Here is a 24,471-nt window from a genome sequence, read left to right on the forward strand (position 1 = left end):
AGCCGATACACCTAGAGTTGAGAGTAACACGACGCCCACTATAGCCGTGCGTGTGGACAGAGGCAGGTCAACATGCGGGTAACCGCGCCGACTCAACTGCTGTATATCAGTTAGTGAATGTCCGCCTCGGAGAACTCTAACAGCCGATACACCTAGAGTTGAGAGTAACACGACGGCCCACTATAGCCGTGCGTGTGACAGGCAAGGTCAACATGCGGGTAACCCGCGCCGACTCAACTGCTGTATATCAGTTAGTGAATGTCCGCCTTTCGAAGAACTCTACAGCCGATGACACCTAGAGTTTGAGAGTAACACGAGCGCCCACATTATAGCCGTGACGTGTGACAGGCAGGTCAACATTGATTGCGGGTAAACCGCGCCGACTCAAACCTGTTGTATATCAGTTTAGTGAATGTCCGCCTCGGAGAACTCTACAGCCGATACAAAACCTAGAGTTGAGAGTAACACGCAACGCCCACTATAAAGCCGTGACGTGTGACAGTCAGGTCCTCATGCGGGTAAACCCGCGCCGACCGTCAACCTGCTGTATATCAGTTACTGAATGTCCGCCTCGGAGAACTCTACAGCCGATGCACCCTAGAGTTGAGAGTAACACCCTGGCGCCCTATAACCGTGACGTGTGACAGGCAGGTCCCACATGCGGTAAACCGCGCCGATCGGAACTGCTGTAATATCAGTTACTGAATGTCCGCCTCGGAGAACTCTACAGAGCCGATACACTTAGAGTATGAGAGAGTGCCCACTATAAACACGTGTAACCCGGGTGACGCTCTGAACAGGGCAGGTCAACATGCGTGAAAAACCGCGCCGACGTCAACTGTGTATCTCAGTTAGTGAATGTCCGCCTCGAGAACTATGCCGATACACCTAGAGTTGAGAGTAACCACGACAGCCGTTGCGCCGCCCCGACTATAACCGTGACGTGTGACAGGCCAGGTCAATGCATCGGTACGCGCCGTCAACTGCTGTATACGCCTGAATGTCGTTCGACATGTACAGCCGATACACCTAGAGTTGCGAGTAACACGCCGACCACTATAACCGTAGACCGTGACGTGTGACAGGCAGGTCAACATGCGGGTAACCGCGCGACTCAACTGCTTCAGCCTTTATGTTGTTAGCAAGTGTTTCATTACTGGTTCGAGCATGTGTTACAGTATGTTTTTTCACCGGTAATTATAGACAAATGTTGGCATCTTCAATTTCTAAAATAGGTCAATTAAATAATTTAATTTTTTCACATGCCAGAATAACTGTTTGTTTCATGCATAAGTTATAAAATGACGTACTATACATAAAATAAAAATAATAATAACTAAGCAATCTTTAGTTTTGTAATGGCTTTTTAAATTGTATCATAATCTATATATATAAAAATGAATGTTTGTATGTTTGTCCCTTTATGGAATCGTGAACTATTGGACCGATCATGATGAAAATTTGTACGTATATGTATTTTTCCACGGAGAAGGTTTATAAGCTATGCCCATCCCTTTTCCCGATTCAGGATTCCGCCCCACTGGTTACAGAAATACCCATAAGAAATGCATTGCAGCAAACATATGTTAACGTCTTTTCAAATTTTTAATCAGCTGTTCTTTTGTAAACATATATTACACTTACAGTTTTAAAGCATAGAGTAAGCTTAAGAGAAACGACAAATTTTGTTTAAACTGTTTTTGCAATCACTGTTAAAACATAGACTTTACTATCCAGATAATACAATTCAAATTTGACGTAAAAAATTCACCTTTAACTGCAATATTTATTTAATATAAACCATGCTCATGCTTGATCAGAAGAGTAAATGCAGATATCATAATTACTATCTTACGTTGGCTACAAATAGAAAGAATGTTATAAAATCAACCTTAGTTGTTTTTTTTTTGACAGAAGTATGGTTCTCAAAACTCCGTGTGTACATATTCTCTCGATCGAGACAACAAAGCAAGCTCAATCGTGGCATCGGAGATATAACTAATTTAATCTAAAATTTATTATAGTAAAAAAAAAAATTTACTAAGTAATATAAGGACTTCGGTTCTTAAGATTTGCGTGCGAAGCCGTGGGTAACAGCTAGATAGAGGCAGGAATATGGTACATTACCTTCATAATACGCCCAAGAGGCTCACGATGGAACGACTATCAATTATCTCAGCAATGTTTAGAATGTGATAGAAAAAGAATAAGTGAATATAGTGTACTGTTTTCAACGGGAAATTGCGTGCGAAGCCGCGGGCAACTTTTGCAAAAAATTATTGAAATGCGCAGCAAAGCGCGCCGGGCCCGCTAGTCTATCTATAAATATAAAAATGAATGTTTGTATGTTTGTCCTTTATGGAATCGTGAAACTATTGGACCGATCATGATGAAAATTTGTACGTATATGTATTTTTCCACGGAGAAGGTTTATAAGCTATGCCCATCCCTTTCCCGATTCAGGATTCCGCCCCACTGGTTACAGAAATACCCATAAGAAATGCATTGCAGCAAACATATGTTAACGTCTTTTCAAATTTTTAATCCAGCTGTTCTTTGTAAACATATATTACACTTATAGTTTTAAAGCATAGAGTAAGCTTAAGAGAAACGACAAATTTTGTTTAAACTGTTTCTGCAATCACTGTTTTAAACATAGACTTTTTTATTGTGGATTATTAATTGTTATTATCTATCCAGATAATACAATTCAAATTTGACGTAAAAATTCACCTTTAACTGCAATATTTATTTAATATAAAACCATGCTCATGCTTGATCAGAAGAGCAATGCAGATATCATATCATAATTACTATCTTACGTTTGGCTACAAATATAAAGAATGTTATAAAATCAAACCTTAGTTGTTTTTTTTTTTGACAGAAGTATGGTTCTCAAAACTCCGTGTGTACATATTCTCTCGATCGAGACAACAAAGCAAGCTCAATCGTGGCATCGGAGATATAACTAATTTAATCTAAAATTTATTATAGTAAAAAAAAAAAATTTACTAAGTAATATAAGGACTTCGGTTCTTAAGATTTGCGTGCGAAGCCGTGGGTAACAGCTAGATAGAGGCAGGAATATGGTACATACCTTCATAATTACGCCCAAGAGGCTCACGATGGAACGACTATCAATTATCTCAGCAATGTTTAGAATGTGATAGAAAAAGAATAAGTGAATATAGTGTACTGTTTTTCAACGGGAAATTGCGTGCGAAGCCGCGGGCAACGTTTGCAAAAAATTATTGAAATGCGCAGCAAAGCGCGCCGGGCCCGCTAGTTGTATTCATAAATCATAGTTTTCAGTTTGACTTGCCTGTATTTAGGATATCGGTTAAAGTACGTGAAATACTCTAACAGTGGAATGCAAACAAACATTATTTTCTGTCACGACGTTAGTTTTCAGCCAAAATGACAATTTGATTTCATTTTTTACGATACATTCACAAACCAATATTTTTGTGGTTATTTTTTAATTATAAATCTGGCATTTTCAAGAAATTCGTTCACGTTTGCTCTGGTTAAGTTTGCAAAGCACTCGCCATGTTGTTGCCATTGAAAGGAAACACATCTGGAGATAAACAGCTGATGACGGTCGGTGATACATTACGGTGACGTTGACGGAGTGGCCAGCGTCTAAGACAGATGGTCTACAGGAGAAGAAGTCAAGATATAATCATTGTTTCGACTAGAATTACGTCAAATTTCTATCTAAATATCTAACAGTGTTCTCTGCTCCTTCTGTACAACAAGAGTTAACACACGATAATGGGTATACAAATTAAGAAAATATCATAATAGTATGTGCAGGTACTTAAAGAAAGATCTAAATTTAAATAGGCACATATCAAGTCCAAGGAAATTAGAACTATCATGCAAACTAAATAAGTTGAATTACGTAGTGCTTGCAACCTACCTGAAAAATGGAAACAAGTGTCGGGTTAGTAGAGTAGGATGACTATATTAAGAGGGTAAGAAAATACAATGCACTGGTTGGGAATACCAAAATTAACCCAAGGTTTAGTCTTTACAACCATCTTGGCCTATTTTCACAATAAAAATGTAATTAATTTGAGCTTTTAGATTTTCAAAGTGAAATAGAGCAATGAGTTATATTTTTTTTTAAATATGTTAATTAATACAACTTCCATATCTATGTATCTTTTTGGACCTTCGGTGATAGACAAGCTAAAACGTATGAAACAATCTCTCGTTTAGTTCTTTATCTTGATGTGATTGATTGTATATTTGTATTCAATCTGTTTGAAAGTTCTTACAATAATGTTTTTTTTTTTCACTCATTTGATAAAACATAATTTATCGGTTTATGCATTCCTATGGTTTTCAGATTTTTGACATCGAAAATTAATTAATTTAAATTTATATATGGACAATTTCATATATTCTGATGTTTCACTGGATTTTTTCGAAAAGATCATATTTATTTTTGTAAACATTTTAAAAATATTTCAATAGCTAAATTACAAAAGTAGATAATCTTCAATGTGGAGGAAACAATTCACATCGAAACATGGTCGAGGCTTCAAGGATGATAAACAAACTGTTTTTTGTTTCAGCTTGATTACGGCCTAACAATAGCATTTTGCGCTCAAAACGTATTTTGTTAATTATAGAAATAAAATAGAAATCTTTTTATCTATTACCAATGGAAGAAATTGTTAAGGATTGTTCTTCAGCTTATTGAGTATTAACGTAGTAATACTGTAATTAAGTTTTTCATCTGTATATAATTTCAGACAGAACAATCTCAGATTTATTGTTCTCATTCATTATATTAGTATTAAACACTCCGCGAGGGAAAAGTATGCATAAGGGGAAATGGTTAATATTTCATCGAGTGTGGGATAATCCTCCATAAAAGCTTTCTTCCTGTTCAGTTCAGGAGATTGCGTCTCAAAGATGCCAGGATTACAGGCATCTGTATGCTGTATATATACTAATACAGCATGAGGGTGCCGGTAAATGGTGAGCTGTAGCTTTATCTCACCTTTTGAACAGTTCTGCTGTTTCTTTTTGGAATAAAGTTTGAAGTCCATTACTGCACTCATCATTTCATATATGAAGTCAGTACTAAAGATATTCTGGGTGGAAAAACACATCTTCAACGTGAAGAAAAACATTTATTTTTATGAATGTGTGCTTCATTTTTGAAGAACGTTTTGTACCGCTGATCACTCCTTTGTTTGCTTGATATAATAAGAGTATCTATTATTCGACATTTAATTTTATCCAAATTTACATCGCGGCTTCTATATAATACGCAATGTACGCCAATCTATAAAAGTGAATGAGTACGATCAAATTAATACACTAAAGAAACGTAAAGTTTGAAAGAGAAATAGTGTGAATAAACTTTTATCCATATAAAAAATATTTTTATTAACTCGTGTTGTAGGTTTTTATTAATTATTGACATAAATTCTGTAAAACTCTTAAATAATGCCTATTTAACAAACACTATTCCAAATATAACTTGACTGACATTAAACCAGCTGATTGTTTAGTGCTCTGAAACAAAACCGTGAGGCGTTTAATAGAAGATTTGAATCAACGGCTATTAATCAACTATTCTTTAAATATCCTATCTAACTTTCACACATCGGAACAATCCGGAGCTCAATCTCAAAACGAATCTAACAAAATGTACTTTCAATAACTTTTACAATAGCAAAAAAAGTTAAACATCAGTTCAAGTGTCATTTTAGACGACATGGGCATTGACGAAGTCAACACTACTAGATTCCTTGGTATACACGTCGATAAAAGGTTGACATTGGATTGTCACGTGGGTAAAACTTGTTTAAAAAAGGCATTTTTGTTTTGCCAAAAGTTTTAAATTACTGCCCAATGAAAGTGCTCATCATGAATTATCCATAAACATCTCAACTATGATGTTATCTTGTGCGGAGGATGCGCAAACACACACTTCACCAACATTTTTAAAGTACATAAAAAAACAATTAGAATTATTGCAAAACTTCACTGGAAAGAGTCGTGTAGTCAACATTGAAGAATCTTTAACTCTTTCAACAGTTACATTTCTGTCATCTCAATAAGTTCGAAAAACACAACTTCTCGCGAGATTATTAATTATTGGCTTATTTTCTAAGTCAGAATATATATTCAATCTGGTATGTCTAAACCTTAACGTTTAATGAGGAATTAAAATATGAAATGTTTCATTTCGATTACGGGTGGTAGAATAATATGCATTATCCAGCGGGTTTTCAACTGAGCCTTTGCTTTTATAGATAAAGAAATAAAAAGTTCAATATCGCCACTGTGTGGTGCGATGCCCATTCTCCCGTCACAAAGCCATTGTTAGCGGCTCCATGACTTACTGCAGTTTAATGACAGTTCACAGCACTAACTTCTCCTAAATAATTCCCTCCTCTATCGTTAAACGTGTTCGTGAGAAAAGTTCTCTTCCCTAATCTTTCAAGTTTCTAATTTGTACTTAGGCTACTACTTCAAGTTGTAATGCGTCTCAGGTGAGTTAGAACAATTTACCAATCGATAAACACTGATTAAAAATATTATTTAGTCATACACAAATTAATGGACAAGGAAGGGATAGACCCCACTTCGTGGCGCGTAGCATGGTTCGCTTAGGTTGCTTTTAAAATTTCAAATGTATCGATATGTATTATATATTTCATTGACGATATGTCTTCCAGATAAACACATGGGGAATTATACAGAAATGGAAATGTTACATTCTCCTACCAGACAGGGAAGGAATTGTGTTGCTACTGAGACAGAGGTTTCAAAGACACTCAGCTATATGTCTAATTATCTAATTGGATATACACCAAAATAGGACACATTCTTGTCCATCTAGTAAGTTTCATGCAAAATTTAACGTCTATAGATGAAATACTTCCCAAGATATCTTTTCACACGGTATATAATATTTTATTCATTACGTCGGGTTCCATATCAGTTTTCAAATAATACAAATTCCAGATAGCTATGTAGGGTAATTCAGCTCTAGAGTGTACTGAAATACAATCTTCACCGACTTTCAATATTGAATTTTCACAGATGTTTTTCATTTTACTTCAAGAAGAAAAATGTCATATGTTAAAATCTCACATTGTTGTGTTCAGTTTATTTATAAACGTAATTGTTTTGTTTCCTCATTCCCATCATGGTTATCCAAAATACCGATTGAAAATATTTACTAGCGCTCAGACAAATCACATTAAGTGAGTTGTACCATCATCAAACTCAGAACTATCGATACTGAAAAGAAGCTTTATGCAAACATTTAATGGTAAAGGTTAGCTTTTTCACATATCGTGCAGACAGAAATACAGAAATAAAACTTTTACAATCCCTCGAGGGGCTTCGCTAATTAATCAGCCAATTAATAGAGTGCAAGGGAAAACTTGTTGGGATTTAATCAAGTTAGAAATACGGAAAGGGGGTAAATGTTCACGTTATTAAATTAGGGTTAACAACATATTATTCTGTAGCCAAAAATATATCATGGTTAAAGTCTTTGTTTGCCATTGGATTGTGAAATCAATATTATCTCATACTGGTATATTATATCCAATGCGCAATAATCCAATCGTCCGTAACAGTAACGTTATTCCTTAACATTTGATTATAGGATTTGCCAACACTAGTCTTAGAAATGTATTGTCTGCGGCATTTAAAGATTATTTTATGTTTTACTATATAATACATAATAAGCAATAATCATTAATAATAATACAATCTACATAACCATGTATATGATGGTGTCATAACTGCATATCGTATCAGCCTGTCACAGACAAAATTTTACTTGGTAAACACTTAGTTAATTTTACAAAATTCCCTCAGCAATCTTTGGTTGTTTCCTAAGAAACCTCCCTTCCTGAGAGAACAAAGCGTTATGCCCTAAAGATAGCAAAGTTTGTGTGGAAGTAAAGAGAAACTCAACTAAAACATTTATCTTTGAGCCTTACACGAAATATTTTTGCCAATTTTCGAATGTATGCCCCATAAAAAATGTACATATTTATTTATAAACAAATGGGAGCTGCTTCACAAACAGAACAAGTTCTACTTCTAATACCTAAAAAATATTTGTTGGATAAAGTAAATGAATAATAAAGTGTGTATCAAATTCTGTTATCACCTCAATTTATTTCTGTGAAATATTTCATTCTTCAAACTATCTTCAAGATTATTTCTTCCTGTTGATATTCTTTTAATAGTAACATGTTTAATTTAAAAAATCCCAAGTTTTATTTAAAACTCTTTCAAGGGGTATAAGCATTGACAAGCCTGGAACTCTGTTGCTTTATCTTACTACAAGCAGTTAAACTAGTCTTGAAGATTTAATTTTCATTAGATCGTTAGAAATATAATTTATAGTTAACGTCTTAAAATAATATACTTCTGGATCAATTTTTTATGTAGAAAAAGTTTTATTTTCACTTCGAGAATACACTCTATAGAACTTTTAAATTTAGGTTAGGAACATTCTGTAGATTATTTATTCGAAGCATTTCAGTGTTATAATTCTGCCAATTTAAAGATACTGTATACACTTTTTGACTTAGAGAGTTTTAATATAATGAAGTTCAAGGTTACTTGTTAAAAATACTTCAATTATTATACTTGTTAAACATTTATTAGCTTCATGCTCAGTATTAAAATTTTACAGTGCGGTGTAAAAGCACCCTTTCTGCCTTGAGGGTTTCTAATAAATTTTATCGAAAGGCATGAACTACTGACGTTATGTTGTAAATGAAACAGAGAGTCAAGTCCTAGTGTAACCACTCTAGTATAACCGACTCGAGCATAAGTTTCTGAACGAATTATTTTGAGTTTGTGAATATAATCGTCTTCATTAGTACAGATAAGAGTTTGAGAGATTGTACCTCATGTCACCATATCATCATATTCAACATTACACATTAGCAAACGTTTCGAATTGAAATATATAAATGTAACTATGTCAAACATCAGATAATGAGGTCGTACAATAATATATAGCGTTCCCATTGCAGCTCTTCTGTTCAAGTGGCAAAGTCCCTCACTGTCAAGTTTCCAAACTTTATATGTTTGCCAATCACTACTTCAACTCACAACATGATTGATTACAAAATATTATTTAATTTAAAAAGATTTTGTTTTGTATGATTTCATTAAAAGTTCTAAACTACTAACACTGAATACTGTACTGTGTAGTATACTGTGTTGTATACTGAATTTCATAAATTTAAGAATTATGCAGGTTGTTGTATATTTATTAAAATAGCTATTAAGAACAGCTCATCGAAACGAGGTTAGATAAGGAAAACAACAGTGCGAACGCAATCTTTGAAATGAACATTAAAAGAAGGCATGGAGCCAGTAGTTAAGATCGATATTCGTCCTCCCCATTTTGGAGATATTCAATTCAACCCGGGAATCGAGGAGGAATAGTTAAGAAAATATCATGACCGCTCTGAGAACAGGTCACAAGAGAAGTCTTGGCAAGTCAATTCCAATTTGGGTTGATTCAGCAACATTTTCTACAATGCCATTTTTTATATTAGAAACTTCAGATTTATCCTCAACATCACAAACTCCAGTCTATGTTTTGACACAAGCAACACATTATATTATGATTCAAACAAACACATGCATTGGCTGTACAAAATCATTATATAAAGCATGGGATATCTAAAAAAATGTTTCTATTCATGAGTTTATAAGTTGATAGCTCATGTTCCAAATACCGGTTGTTGATATGTATATATATGTGATACGTATGTGTATATTATTTACCACAGACAGATTAGTGTGGTCATATTTAAAACTGCAGAAAATTTAAAGATTAGGATTTTGCATACAAAAATTTGATGAATAATCACAATACAATTATACAATTTTCTCTTTATTACAAATAATTATGCGCAATTTTCCAGTAGAGATTACAGTGACTTTTATTCACTCGAAAATATTGAACTAATACGGTTTACTGATATTTTTTGGCTGTCTAACACCGTGTCCATAAATAGTTAAACAAATAACATTGTTTAAAATATATTAGTATGATTTATTGATGTATTTTTAAACACAAAGAACAATGATTAGACTTATTTGGTTTATTTGGTAAGGCATGATATTTGATCACGGAGCTTTATTACTCATGTATCGATCAATACTCCTGTGAAACGATTGGATGTTTAACAGTTAAGATTTTGTAACATTTTTATAATTTACCCGGAGGGACGTTAGTTTGACTGAAATAGCATGTAAGTACAAACTTTGCACATACAATATATCAGCTGAGCTGCGATAGACACTTAATAGCGTGACAATAAATTTACTCTTGCGATTGTCATTCTTGAGCATTGGGGTCCATTTGTCGGCCGACCATCATACTGTGTTCCAGAAAGCTTGCAGTTGCTTCGGTTAAGAGATTTTTAGTTACAGTGAAGTTCAAATATATATGATAGTGTTCATGCCGTTCAAATGATCCCTCTCCTGTATGTATCCATATTTATAGCACTGCTATGTAGTTACCAAGCCAATTCGGAATTATTAATATTTTTGAGTATTGCTTCTGAGATTTACTAAATATTGGACTACTCCTTTGATTTTGAACTAGCATTATATAAAATCACAACACCTTTCAGGAAGTTGACTCTTCACCCATTATCATCGTTTGATAATCAAACACTTTAGTAATGCTGCTTACCTACTTCGGTAGGAGAAAAAAAATTTGAATTAATTTGATCTCCTTAGTTGAAGAGCAATTTCTATATTTAAATAGTTTATCTAGTGGAACACAGTTTCAGCTAAATTTTCACTTTAATTCTGGTTTAAAGGACTTTTACAAATTTATTTAATTTACATGTTTTTGCAATGGTTAAAGGTAACGTTGGAAATGAACTATTACGGTGTGTTTGGTATTCGGTTTTGCTATGTCTAATGATGTGATAACTATTAATTGATGTGATGAAGGATGATTTCTTTGATTAAAAATCAAAGATTAACTAATAACCTCTTCTCTGACTCTCATATCTAGAAAGCGATTTAATGTTAATGTTTATAGTGGATTCAAAAATTTAATTGTTATAAGTTAAACCATTAATCATGTGTATTTAAACATTCCTGCCATTCGCTATAGTACACATGAAGTGTAGTTAGTTCGGATATGCAAAGCTCTTCAATTTAACAGCATGATCAAACTTTGGTAATTACAGAGAATGTTTCTAAAATATACTTGATCTCTTCCATACTTAAAACTGAGTATCTTTATTATTCTACGAAAAATATTAACGATATTTATTATTCTATCACATTTTTAACAGAAATAAAAAATAGTATGGACTAAGTAAAGAATGTTGAAAACTAGTTTTATAAAAGATTTAAATAAATGTTTATTACTCTCCATAATGTTTCTATGCTTAGTCCAACAGCAAATAATTTTAGGTTAGTAAAAGTAGATCTCAACACTTTTTTATAAACCTTGAAGGTAATATACAAGTTTGAGATTAATGTACTCTATCAACTAGATTGTAATTTCTGCATCAAAGTAAAATGAAAAACGTGAAAGATTCAGATTAAAAGATCTAGCAATCTCAAAATGCGAAATGTATTAAATTATTTAAGGCCCTAAACAGTAATTGGCAGTGAAGTTCCTTCTCAAAGGGAAATCCATCGACCATTTCACGGTCCATACACAATATTGCCATTTTAGCAAAACTTACTTACTAGAATTCCACACGCTGCCTTTTCATTTATATATACACTAAAAATGTAGATTCAATTGGATAGTAATACTGTAATGAGTTAGAACGATACTTTTAGTTATAAACATATTTTACAGATATAATTGTGTTGATGTACTTAGCAAACATATAATTTACTTTAAAAATGTATGTATATAAGTTACTTATAAGGGTTTATAATATACAAACCAGGTAAAAATGTATTTGGTTTATACCTTTCATCAATCAGCCTAATCAGAAGGCCGAAAAGTAGCTCTTATAATTTTGAAAACTATTATTTTGTGATTTTTCTTAATTTGAAGGAAATATATGATCAGTTAATGGCATTAATCTTTTACTATATCCTATGATCCCTGAAGAAGTTCTGGACTACTGATATAGGTGGATTTTTAATCTAAATAAGGATAGTAATGCTACGTTATTGGTTGAAAACATAGATAGGAACCAAGACGAAAAAATAAAAGCCAAATTGACCATATAAGGATACAATGTCTGCACGATGCCTTTAAATATCAAATTAAAAACAATTATGTTGTACCTTTTATCCTGTACACTATATAAATACAGACGCTATAGTATGACATATATTATAGTTTACGCAATAAACAATACTGTTGCAAAATGCGTCACAACAGCAAACTATATTTTTTTCAAGCATTAATTTTATTAGTTAGTTTATCCATCGTAATATTTAATAGTACTTAATTCTCCTACAAATTTATATACTCATTCCCTTATTAAATGTTTAAAAATCAGGCTATTGTAGACTTAGAACAAAATTTAAAATTACTTTTAATCCATATTTGTAACATTTTGGAAGTAATTTCCTAAACTTACTTTCTAGAAAAAATGGTAATGAATGTTATTTGACATGCCAATTTTAAATAAATTTTTTAGTAATCTTACTATACAAATTACGTAGTTTAATTTATCACGATATAGATAAGTATATTATAAAAGGAAACTTGTGAATGTATGGCTATTAGATTAATGTTTGCAAAACATAGTCTCCCAAAGTACTAATAAATCGCTCAAATTTAACCTTATTGTTTTTACCAAACAATATATATTATATATACCAAACATATTCCAACAAAACAGTTAACTAAATAATTTTACTTCTTTGTATCCAATAAATATTCTAGTGATTGTTTAAAAAAAAAGACAATAACACACGTAAAATCAATACAAAATATAAAACTTATTAATAGATTAAACGTATGTAATGTACATAGAATATATCTTTATTAAGTAACCAAACACACTTCAAAGTTACTTAATAACTGTCACCTATAAATGGGCAGACTGGCTGCTTACATTTCAGTCCTGAAAGGATCGCTCAGGTTACCATTCAAAGGACGTCCACTTGCTTGTCTCAGGGACCTTGCTATCTACTCTACTCTACAGGAATGTTTCAATATTAGGCATTCTTAAAACTCTCAATCTAGTTTTATGTTGCGGGCCAGGCTACACATATTTAACAAAACTAAATTACTAATAGTAAATGTAACTGTAAACGTTATCTGTTACCATCTTAATTAAGTAAATCAGAGTGATAATAGCTCTAACTGTTCTTAATTGTAGGTAAAACTTAGAATAAATTACGATTAAAATTAGTCACTATTAAAAAATAAATTAATACAATCGATAGACGAAAACAGGGATCAAGGAATTCTTGGTGTGCAATTTATGTTCAAATTACTATGTAAACTATTATTCAGATCCACACTTAAAACTATTTCTTACTACCTTACAGCGTGTTTTACGGTTACATTACAAATGAGTTTCAAAGTTTATCACTCTATTTTTTTTAACTTCCAACCATCGTTTTAAAATGATACAGTTATCTCTTAAGAAATTAAAATAACTTCTCCAAATGTTAAATTTATGTTAAATATTGTTATTTATGTCAATATTGTATGTTAAAATTTGAATATAATCAAAATTCTTTGGAAATATTAAATTTTATCATTAAACACCGTATTTCTAAATGTTATTAATCATAATTTAACATAAATATCATATAATAAACGTCACGTTAATGTGTCTACTCCGTCGCTTCACTGTTCAATTGCTTGAACATTATTCTTCATTTATGAAAATAAGTAGTTTATAAACACCGCCATATACATATTATATTTCACAATTTATACAAAATTGTTCTAAACTTCAAGCTCAATAAAGAAAGATGTGGCACGCGAAGAAATGCAGGTCTCAGGAAATTTCAATTCATTCTGTGATTTGGAAATCAAGATGAGCCTATGTCAAATATTGATATGTAAGATCACTCAATACGTCTCACTGGGAGTTTGTAGAAGTTGAGTGAGTTCTTTCAGAGTCTGAGAGCGCAGGGAGCTCACGAGGGCAGTAAGGGGTGAAACAAAGTATCTTGTTTTTAGTTATTTCAGTAAAATAAGGTCCTTTTAATATTTGAATGATTTTTAAAATATTCAAAAATTTCCATTAACTTTATTTCATTTAATTTACACACAAAATTATGTTTCCGGACCCAATGTGAGTTAATTCAAACAAGTAAATAAACGTCATATAATGTTTCTTAGTTTAATCTGCTACAACACTGTCTGTTATGTTTAAATCAAGCCTTCACTTCTCATCATATGTAGGAGTTAAGGTTTATTAGATCCGACAGATTGTATTAAAAAGGTTAAGTGATCTAATAGAGTTTGATCTTATTCCTTCATTCAGATAATACAATATTTTTCACAGCATACATCTTGTTGTAACAATTAATGTTGGTTGGAAATTGGCAACCATATCTGGCTACCAGCCATAATAATGTATCCAACCTAACAAAACAAAACTTAATCTTTCTAGACTCATATCTTTGGCCCTTTTAAGATATAATAATACGAAAATACTATCATCCGATTCTAGCCTTATATCAAAATATAATTTTCTGTTCATGATTTTAAAACTCTGAAATTTAAAATGTAATTAAATACTTATGATACTTATTTAAGTTTTTTTTTACAAAATACTAATAAGCAAATATCTTAGCTTGGGCATTATTACTTCAGAAAATGAATAAAATATTATGTAAATCCACAAATAATAAAATTATGAAAGAAATGATAATGATATTCCGTAACGTATAAGATTATACGTAAAAATATTAAAAAATATATCCCAATTCTGCTTTAAGGTTTAGTTTGATAGAATATATATTTTAAAATATCAGCCAAGAATATACGATTAGTTCTGTAAGAGGATATCTGTAAATACCTACAGTATTATAAATATTAAATATCTATAAAACCCACCTTTATATGTACTACGAAATTTGCTTAACCTCGAGGAGTAAAAAATTAACAACGTAGCATTATATTACTAATCAAACAAATTTATATAAAAATATATATTTGGTTCATATTTACTTATGCAACTTTGCATAGCGTAGGTTTAAAATATTATGTTTTACATTTATTATTCTGGAAATGAATTGGATATATTGCTTTAGTCTTCTTGTCTCAGATGTTTCACTCTTCAAATCGAAAATTGTCTACCAGACCTAAGCATGATATTATAGGATACGATTTGTATTGATTATTAGACATTACATGTTATAAATCGCGTCAGAATACTTATACAAACAGCAAAATAATATCTGTCATGGATTTAAGATGCAATAATCTACATGCAAAATTATATTATAATAATACAATATGTTAGTGAGAAAAAAGAGTACTATTTTAGCAGAACGGTACACTAAAAAATATATCACTGACGTCAGATGAATAAAACTGTGACAAGTGATAAAATGGCCTTTCTACCACCCTCTTATAAATAACTGTTTTAAACTTACTTCATGTAACACTCTGAGCATTCAAAGTCAATTTATTGAATACATTTATTTGAACAACCACATTTGAAGATTGAGTTCTAGAAAGTCTTGTGAAAGGTTTGCTGTCCCACATTGCCTAGTTAACGTGGACCTTAGTTATTATTGAGTCTTTAAAATGAGCCATGGATATATTCATGTAATAATATCTGAGTTAGTAATATACATGCCGTAATAAAATAAAGTTCTAATTTAATACTGTTCCAATGAATATTAAAAAATAATATAATGTAATGCATAAATTCTATAGCTTATTTGAAATGCCGAATAGAAACGTGTCTTACTTGTTGCATTGTACACTTATGACTTAAGTTATATTATTACATTAATTCCTTGGTTATATTAATTCCCAGAAACCACTTTATCGAATAAATAAATTTTCTCGCCCCCGCATTTCACTTACATTGTACCGTTATTTAGTTGTACTTCATATAGTACATGTTTCGCAACCCAGTTACTTGTTACTGGTTAGTGTAAGTTACATCCGATGTTTTTGGGACTAAATTCTTGGCGGATTGATAACCTAATTGGCACGCGTATTAATTTTTTCTCTCGGGAACTTTGTAGCTACCGAACTTCGCTACCGAAGCTAACATTTCGCGCGCCTTGTCCGTAAGTAAAATTTATATTTTCGTATTATAAGTTAGCCCTTTCATGCGAGACATCTAAATTTGAATTTAATGTAAAGAAAAATATTATAACTTGTAAATTAACTTACCTTGAATGTGTTTTATTTGTCAGATAAACTTGGATAATATTTGTGGCGATGTCATTCTGACGAGACCACGTTGTCGTGATTATAAGTTGTCTCGATAAATGGCTAATACCGTCGCGATTTTGTTTTAGGCGAGTTGCAGTTCGCTCTTCTAGCTCACTTCTTGAGTTCAAGTCCGATTACTGTATGTTTTAGACTTCCAGTCTGCTAATCTTCCCCTTTTCCGACTACAGCTGCATTGTCGAGCCAAGAATGCTGATACCCGCGTTTGTGAGTCAAGTTCATTGTAAAGGGAAGTTATTTTTAAAGTTTTATTAATTATTAATTTCGAAGGTACAATCCATAAAACATTGAAATATTTAGGCCCATCCCATAGTGTCATATTTTAGTTCATTTATACTCAATTTAGCAGCAACGTGGCAATGCTTTATTTTATTTTACCAACTAGAAGTGGTACTTTTATGTTTATTTGCCAATATTAAACATATACGTAAACTTCGAATTTCGAGTATTCATTACTACGACCTCAGCGGTATCCAGCCCCATGTGTATTGTACATTCGGTACACAATGAACTGATTTTTCAAAAGCATTAAGGAAGTAGGATCCGGGACGAGAAACTTACTTGGGGATTTCATTATTCAATACTTTAGGATATATCCCAACAATAAAGGCAACGCCAACTGATCAAGTCTAGTTCATTTATTTCATTTAATTACTGTTCCCTGCTATATCAGAACGTGTTCTCGTTCTCCCCATTGTTTGAAAATTGTAAACCAATACCAACAGATCTGTATATTTTGTAAATTTAACAATTAATGTGTAACAATATGTAGACTACTGTTTTATATATAAGGACAGCTGATGTGTGGTTTGTACGTATATATCTAACACTGATACATTGGCTATATAACAGTCTAGGAGAATAGATTACATCTCATGCTAAAATATGTGACAATAATAATAAAATCTTTATTGCATCAGACAATATATCATTGTATCGCAATCGTCAAAATATTACCACAGTTAATCCAATACAACCATTTACACACAGTCAGACACACATTTTCTACATTCAAGCAAATACAGCCACACTGACTGCAGTGTCATATTTCAGTAATATAATCGTTTTAATAATTATCCCAGCGACTCATCACGAATTCCTCGACAGAGTAAAACGCCTTTGACAACAATAGGCGTTTAAGACGAGCTTTGAATTGTTTTTGGTTGTTGACATTTTTTATTCCATCAGGGAGCTTATTGATTAATTTGACACCAACATGAAGTGGGAGGTGTTGAGATAGCGTCAGCCTATGTTGCTGAGTTCTTAGGTGTCCCTGCCTCTAGTTTCGTACAGGTGAACGTTTCTACCACGAATCAATTGACATTTCGACACGCAGTACACGATCACCTCATACATATAAAGGCAAGGCAAAGTCAATAATCCAAGCTCTCCAAACGATATCCTACACGACTCTTTGACCGTTTTAAAGGTTGTGGTATCGGAATTATAACTTGTGGTAGCAATATGTAGACTACTGTTTTATATATAATGACGGCTGATGTGTGGTATGTACGTATATATCTAACACTCATACATTGGCTATGGAACAGTCTACGAGAATAGATTACATCTCATGCTAAAATATGTGACCGTTTGTAAGGTTGTGGTATCGGAATTATAACTTGTGGTAGCAATATGTAGACTAATAGCTCCTAATTTATATATGGTGACTGTAGTTGTATAATATATATGTATACACGCAAAAATTGAAGCTTTGGTTATGTAAGTCTGTGAGAATTTACCGCATCCAGTGATCAAACCTGATGGCACTTTAAATTGTGTTTTTGCACCGTCTGGTGGAAAACAAATTAAACATTAATTAGAAATACATTATAGAAAATTATTTAACACGCTACATGCAAAGTGAATGCTGACAATAATATATGATACCCAATATGTTAAATTTAATTAATAAAAATTAAACAATTTCAATAATATTTAAATGGATCACACCTCTAAACAAAAGACTAACTCTAGTATAGCGCTATCTAACTTTATAGAACAGAACTAGCTTTAGCGAAAAAGGTTTATGCTACAGAATCCCCATATGGGTGCAAAGTCTATTGTCTGGAAAGACGAAGACTGAGGGCAGAAGCAGATGTAATAGACACCCCAACCCCTTACTGTAGAGAAGACATCTCCGTCTCTCATCCACTGCCGAGTAACAGAAAGGATCAGCCCTCGCACGTCATTGCGCGGAGCGTAGGTAGAGCAGCTTGGCTCGTGACAGCTTCGGACACTATTCATAGTATTTGGATTAACTTGACCTTCCGTATTCGATCTCTTTCCCTTCAAGCGAGCAAGTTGGTAAAGGAGCAGTAGACTGGTTAATGAGGGTAAACTGCAGGCGAAAACAACGCAATGGTGTTTTACTACCTCTTGCACATCTTCCTCCTTAACACCAGGTGCCAAACGACGTACCACTCAAAAGTAACTTTTTCAATTACGGCCACTTGAACTGTTTTCAATTAAATTACGGGTAGGGGACTTTTTATAAAACAATTTCATGTATCATGTCTTTTTGAATAAAACTCAACATAAATCAAGAAAAAATCTAAAGTCACGCGTGGGACTGACCGGCCCAAGTGACTATTTGTTGTAACGGGCTAGGAATATATATCACGAAAAAGGACGTTTACTAATTGTTAAGTTGTATTTTTCATATTTTAAAATAATATAAGACTCAATTAATTAACATAAAAAGTTGTATATTTCTACTAATTTTGTACATATTTTGAGATATTTATTACATTTTATATATTCAAATGATCAATGATTTCCGAAATAATTAATTCATTTTCAGTGTCATTATATTCTAAAAATAAAATTAAGAGGTTTATAATAACTAAAATAAGAAATAAATAATCCTAGAATAAAATCTTACTGAATGTCTTGTAAACACCACATCTATTGTTTTTCCATAGCTCGCTGAACTAAGTTTTCATCATTTGACGTCTTTAAATTTAATTCATCTTTTCAAAGGTCAGTTAATGGATTTAAAGTTTATATCAAAATTTATATTAGAATCTGTTTTACGTAATTTACTTTTAAGTGAAGGCCCAATGTAATTGAGTAAAGGTTTAATTATAATCAAAAGAAAAACTAATTTTCTTCTCGGATTAAATTACACCACAGCTTTATGAGCTAGAAGAGATCTAATCAGTTTATTTTAATCCTTTTTTATTTTAAATTTATTTAAAGGCAGGGCCTTACATAAAAATGGCCGCGATAGTTTCGTCCCTTTGTATCAACGAAATTCATTCATAGATAGTCATATTGACTGAAATGTTAGCCATGACTCTCAAACTTCTATTAGTAACAATTTTTGTTTTGAATTATTTTATAAATAATTAGCAAGCTATTATACCACATCAGTATCAGATTGGGAATTTCTTCTCTAATTACATGTAAAGTGAACTGAACATCTTAAATATCTCTAGCATTGTGTACAAAGCTTCAAACATTTTTATGATGTTAAGCGCTAAATGACCTACGTATTGAGGCAACTAATTACATGATTAGGACGGGAGCATTTAACCAGCAATAGTTAAGGGTGAAATTGTGGAATAAATGTGTAGTTAGATGTGTTGTAAAACAGCGTTGCTTTAAGGTGTGTTGGAAAATATTACGTATGAAAATTTCTCAGTTCATAGTTAACAAATTTGAACAAAATATATGTAATCTATAATTACATTCAAGTAAACACTTGTATATGTAACTTGAATCTTAAGATCAAATAATTTTATATGACTGATAGGGGGATGTTGTTTACCTAAAATCTGTAAATTCGTCGCACAAAACATTAATTACCTCAGGATAGGAAATTCCACTTAATAACGAGAGAGGTGATCCGGAACAAGTGGAGGAAATTAACGAATTTAAGCAGACACTTGATGCTCTCTCTGCTGAATGAAGGGCTCGGAAGCTACCGGATCCTCACTTCTGTCTGACCGCTATTTATATCATGAAATACTTTCCAACGCGCTCAAAGTTTGGTACGTTTATAATGTGTAGTACACATTTCAGGTACTACATTTCTATACCTAACAACCCGATGGAAAATTTGTATTTAGAAGATTTCTTTATTTTTAAATTACAAATAATTGTGAGATAACATGTGAGTTTAACATGTATAACTTTAATAGCATTTTTAGCCAGAAATTACTTTAAACTTAAGTATTCGAATTTTTGTATTCGTGGTTTTTTCAGATATATACACATATATATATATATATATATATATATATATATATAATTTCAATAAACATTGAATCACAAAAAGTACTTGCTCCGCCGGGAGCATATATATATATATATATATATATATATATATATATATATATATATATATGAAAACAATAAGTCAGTGTAATATATACACCATATATATATATATATATATATATATATATATATATATATATATATATATTTGAATGGGTTAGTACGGAATCACCATCATTTGCAACTTACTTTTCATTGATTCCAAATATTGTAGTTACATTTCTGAAATAGTTTTAAATATTATTCTTATAAATTTCCAGAATCTTTAGAAAATAACTCAATCATGTAGAATCAATTGTATAATTTCTAATTTAAAGATGTAATAAGTGCCATAAAACCTCCCACCGAAGGTCCGACTAAGCAGAGAGCTGCTCGCTTGAACGTTCTGCTGAGTTAATCAGGAGAGAGCGATCAGTAAATGAGCGCTGTTGTGTCGCACAGCCAGGGGCGAACAGTTAGCTTGGCAGACTCATTTCCATATGCTTATGTTTGTCATGTCTTAATTACTGAACCCTTATTCGTGTTATACCATTCTATAGCAATATTCTCTTTCTAGATTGGTTCTTAGAGGAATACACTTTTACTATGTTACTTATTAATTATTATTGTAAGCTCGCAACTGTTCCCCAAAGGGCATTGTTTTTACGTTAACGCGGTCATAAATAAAATACAAACTCTACTATTATTATGTATTTGGATATATTTCTCATAAATCGCGTTACAAATATGTATGCAATTGTTTGAGAGTGTTACCGAAGCATATCACTCGAGCGACTAGAATTTTATTTCTGTAGCAACATTTGATGTATGGTGGATGACGTATCGTCCAGAACATTTTATATTTGTATTGGCTATTTTATTTGCTATATTAGTAAAACATAAACCGATTTCAATGCCGATATCACCCAATTTTTGAAGCGCCGATACAGTTTTCTCTGTAATCTTAAGCATCGGGTATCAAATAACAGTGTGTTAACACAAATACATGTACTTACACTTCGCAAAATCAGAACCATTGAATAATTCTTAAACGCCGACGTATGCATTTTTCCTTTATCAATCACAGCAGAATAAAGTTGTTTTAATTAAGCGTTGACAAAAAAGTATTTTGTTTGTAAAGCTGAGATTTGTGTAAAATTCTTCATGAATACTATATACTCAACATGTTTATCAGTAGTTCGAAAGCCATCTTACTTCATATATGCCCATTATTTCAAGTCCATATACTATTTTGAATGTGGTGTCTTAATTATCTCACAATATAGACAATTAAATTAAATATTTTAAACTACCGGTAATTACTTTTTAATGCTTGTTTATAACAATACGGACCTCTTTAAAGACGTTAAAGGTAAACTTAAACATTTTAGCTCTTAATTCGTCATTATAGCAAAGAACTATTGAATTTTAAAAAGTTTGAACACTGCTGCAAAATTAAACATTCTAATATTTTATTATAATACTGAAATTTATATTGCAGGTCCCAGCACCCCTTTAACAAAGGAGTTCATGCTCAAAGTATTACAGGAACTGATGTTCGATGTTTTTGAGGAGCTCAAAACTTTTAAACTGGACATGAGTTCACTTTCGGACACGGTGAAAACCTTCAGGAAAGATATGGATGAGGTAGCTGCCTCAGTGAAGTTTGCATCGGACAAGCTGGATGAAGCAAACAAGCTCATGAGAGAGATGTCCGCCGAGTTCGTCACTTTAAGAAAGGAGAATGAGGAGCTTCGTTCTAGGAACGCTAATCTTACCTACAAAGTCACCGCTCTGAAAGACAAAGTAAGATCAATGGACCAGTACTACAGGAAAGACAACTTAGAGATAAGCGGACTGCCTGTGACACCGAACGAGGACACCAACAGCCTAGTGAAGGATCTCGCGCAAGCTCTGGGTGTGGAGGTCAGCGAGAGTGACATCTCAACTTCTCACAGGGTTCCTGCTTTTCAGAAGAATCGTACTCCAGCACTAACTGTACAATTCGTAAGAAGATCAACACGGGACAGCATCATTGAGAAGTACAGGCAGAGAAAAGGAGGACTGACGGCGCGGGATGTGAGTGCGGTGTTTCCTGGGGACAGAATCTTCGTGAACGAGCACCTGGCACCGGACAATAAGGTATTTCTTTCTAAGTTGAAAGCAAAGTGTAGAGAAGTGTGGTACGCCTATGCCTGGGCACGGGATGAGAAGTTCTTTGTACGAAAGAGTCAAGGCGCTCCTTTCAAGAGAGTCGAATCTTATGAGGCACTTGAAAGTCTTACTTAAGGCGAGTGGGCTAAGTCGGATAAGGTTTTTAAGAACCAAAGTAGGTAATATTATAAGGTTTATCTGATTTATTTATTTTGCTATGTGCTAGTCAAAAGGGGATAAGTAGAGTTATATCAATAATGGGTTTGTTATTACCAGGAGTGGTATATAATTTAGGTTTTGTTTCATTTTGTGTGTGTGTAAATTACAGTTATTTTTCGTTTTGTTAATTATTCAAAGCTATGAGTTACCTTAGTTCTTCGTCAATTTCAAATCTAGATATTTATGAGTTTTTTCAGTTTTCGAAAATTATGAAAGTACGCTGTCATTTCTATATACAAACATAAGAAGTATGAGGTCAAATTATGTGGTAGAGCTATAACACATAAAGCGAAAAATAAATTTTATAATTCTCAGTGAAATTTGGATTTCGTCTGACGAATCTTGTAATTTTAATATTCCAGGATATAATTTGTTTACGAAATGTAACGATAGATATAGAGCGGGCGGTGTGTTATGTTTTGTTGACCAAAGTGTTTGTAATGAGTTGCGCATAGAAATGGTATCAGCTGATGCTTTACTTCTTGATATTAAATTTAAATCTACCTGTTTTAAAATTTTGTGTTTGTATGGACTTCAAGCATATTCTGAAAATATATTTTTAAATGAGTTGAAGCGAGAAATCGAAAAGTTAAAAAATAATTTTATTTATGTTGGAGACATTAATATAAATATTACTGCAAAAACTCAAACCTCAATTAGTTATCAAAGTTTATTAAATAACAACGGTTTTGTATCTTTAATTAACAGTCCTACAAGAATAACAAATTCATCGAAAACAATAATAGACCATTTTTTTGTTAGGAATAAGTATATAAATAATTTTCAGGCTTCTGTTTTTGATCAGGGTATAACTGATCATTGCTTATTAGCTGTAAATTTTAAAATTGCGCCAACAAAATCTGTAAACCTATCTGTAAATTCTGTTCAAATTTCTGATTTATCGAAAGTAGCTATAGATTTAAATCTTGTTAAAAATAAGTTACAGACAGTCAATTGGAATGATGTATACTTGGATAATGATGTAAATAATTCCTTTTGTAAGTTTTATGAAATTATAAATATATGTATTAGTGGTAGTAGTAAAAGTGTTGAAATTACTTCAAAGTTTAGAAAAGCCAAATTCCGTCCGTAGTTGACGAAATAAATTTTTAACAAATTTGAAAGACGTAAAAAGTTATACAAAAAAAGGCCGTTTGATTTAGTTTTTAAAAAATATTTTGATAATTTCTGTTCAATGTTAAACTCTCAAATTGTGTTAGGGAAAATAGTTTTTATTCAAACCAATTATTGGGATGCATTGGAGACAGTGCTCAACAATGGAAAATAATAAAAATAGCTTGACTGGCGAGAGTAAAAATACAACGGTTGAACGCATAGAAAATACTAACGGAGTTTCAATCTCAGAACCAGCCGATATCGCAGAAGAGATAAACAATTACCTTATCTCTGTACAGTCTGACCGCCCGGGTAAAGTCCAAGCGACGAAC

General features: G+C 32.4%; 1 protein-coding gene across 1 annotated transcript; it reads left to right on the plus strand.

Annotated features, from left to right (window-relative positions):
- The first annotated feature begins 212 nt into the window (after window positions 1-212).
- On the plus strand, window positions 213-22,939 carry LOC124361029. Its single transcript, XM_046815065.1, has 3 exons — window positions 213-218; window positions 801-969; window positions 22,152-22,939. The coding sequence occupies exons 1-3, from the start codon at window positions 213-215 to the stop codon at window positions 22,937-22,939; spliced, it is 963 nt and encodes a 320-aa protein (XP_046671021.1).
- Window positions 22,940-24,471: the final 1,532 nt, after the last annotated feature.

The sequence above is a fragment of the Homalodisca vitripennis genome, chromosome 4 (genome assembly GCF_021130785.1).
Source record: "Homalodisca vitripennis isolate AUS2020 chromosome 4, UT_GWSS_2.1, whole genome shotgun sequence".
Classification (NCBI taxonomy): Eukaryota; Metazoa; Arthropoda; class Insecta; order Hemiptera; family Cicadellidae; genus Homalodisca; species Homalodisca vitripennis.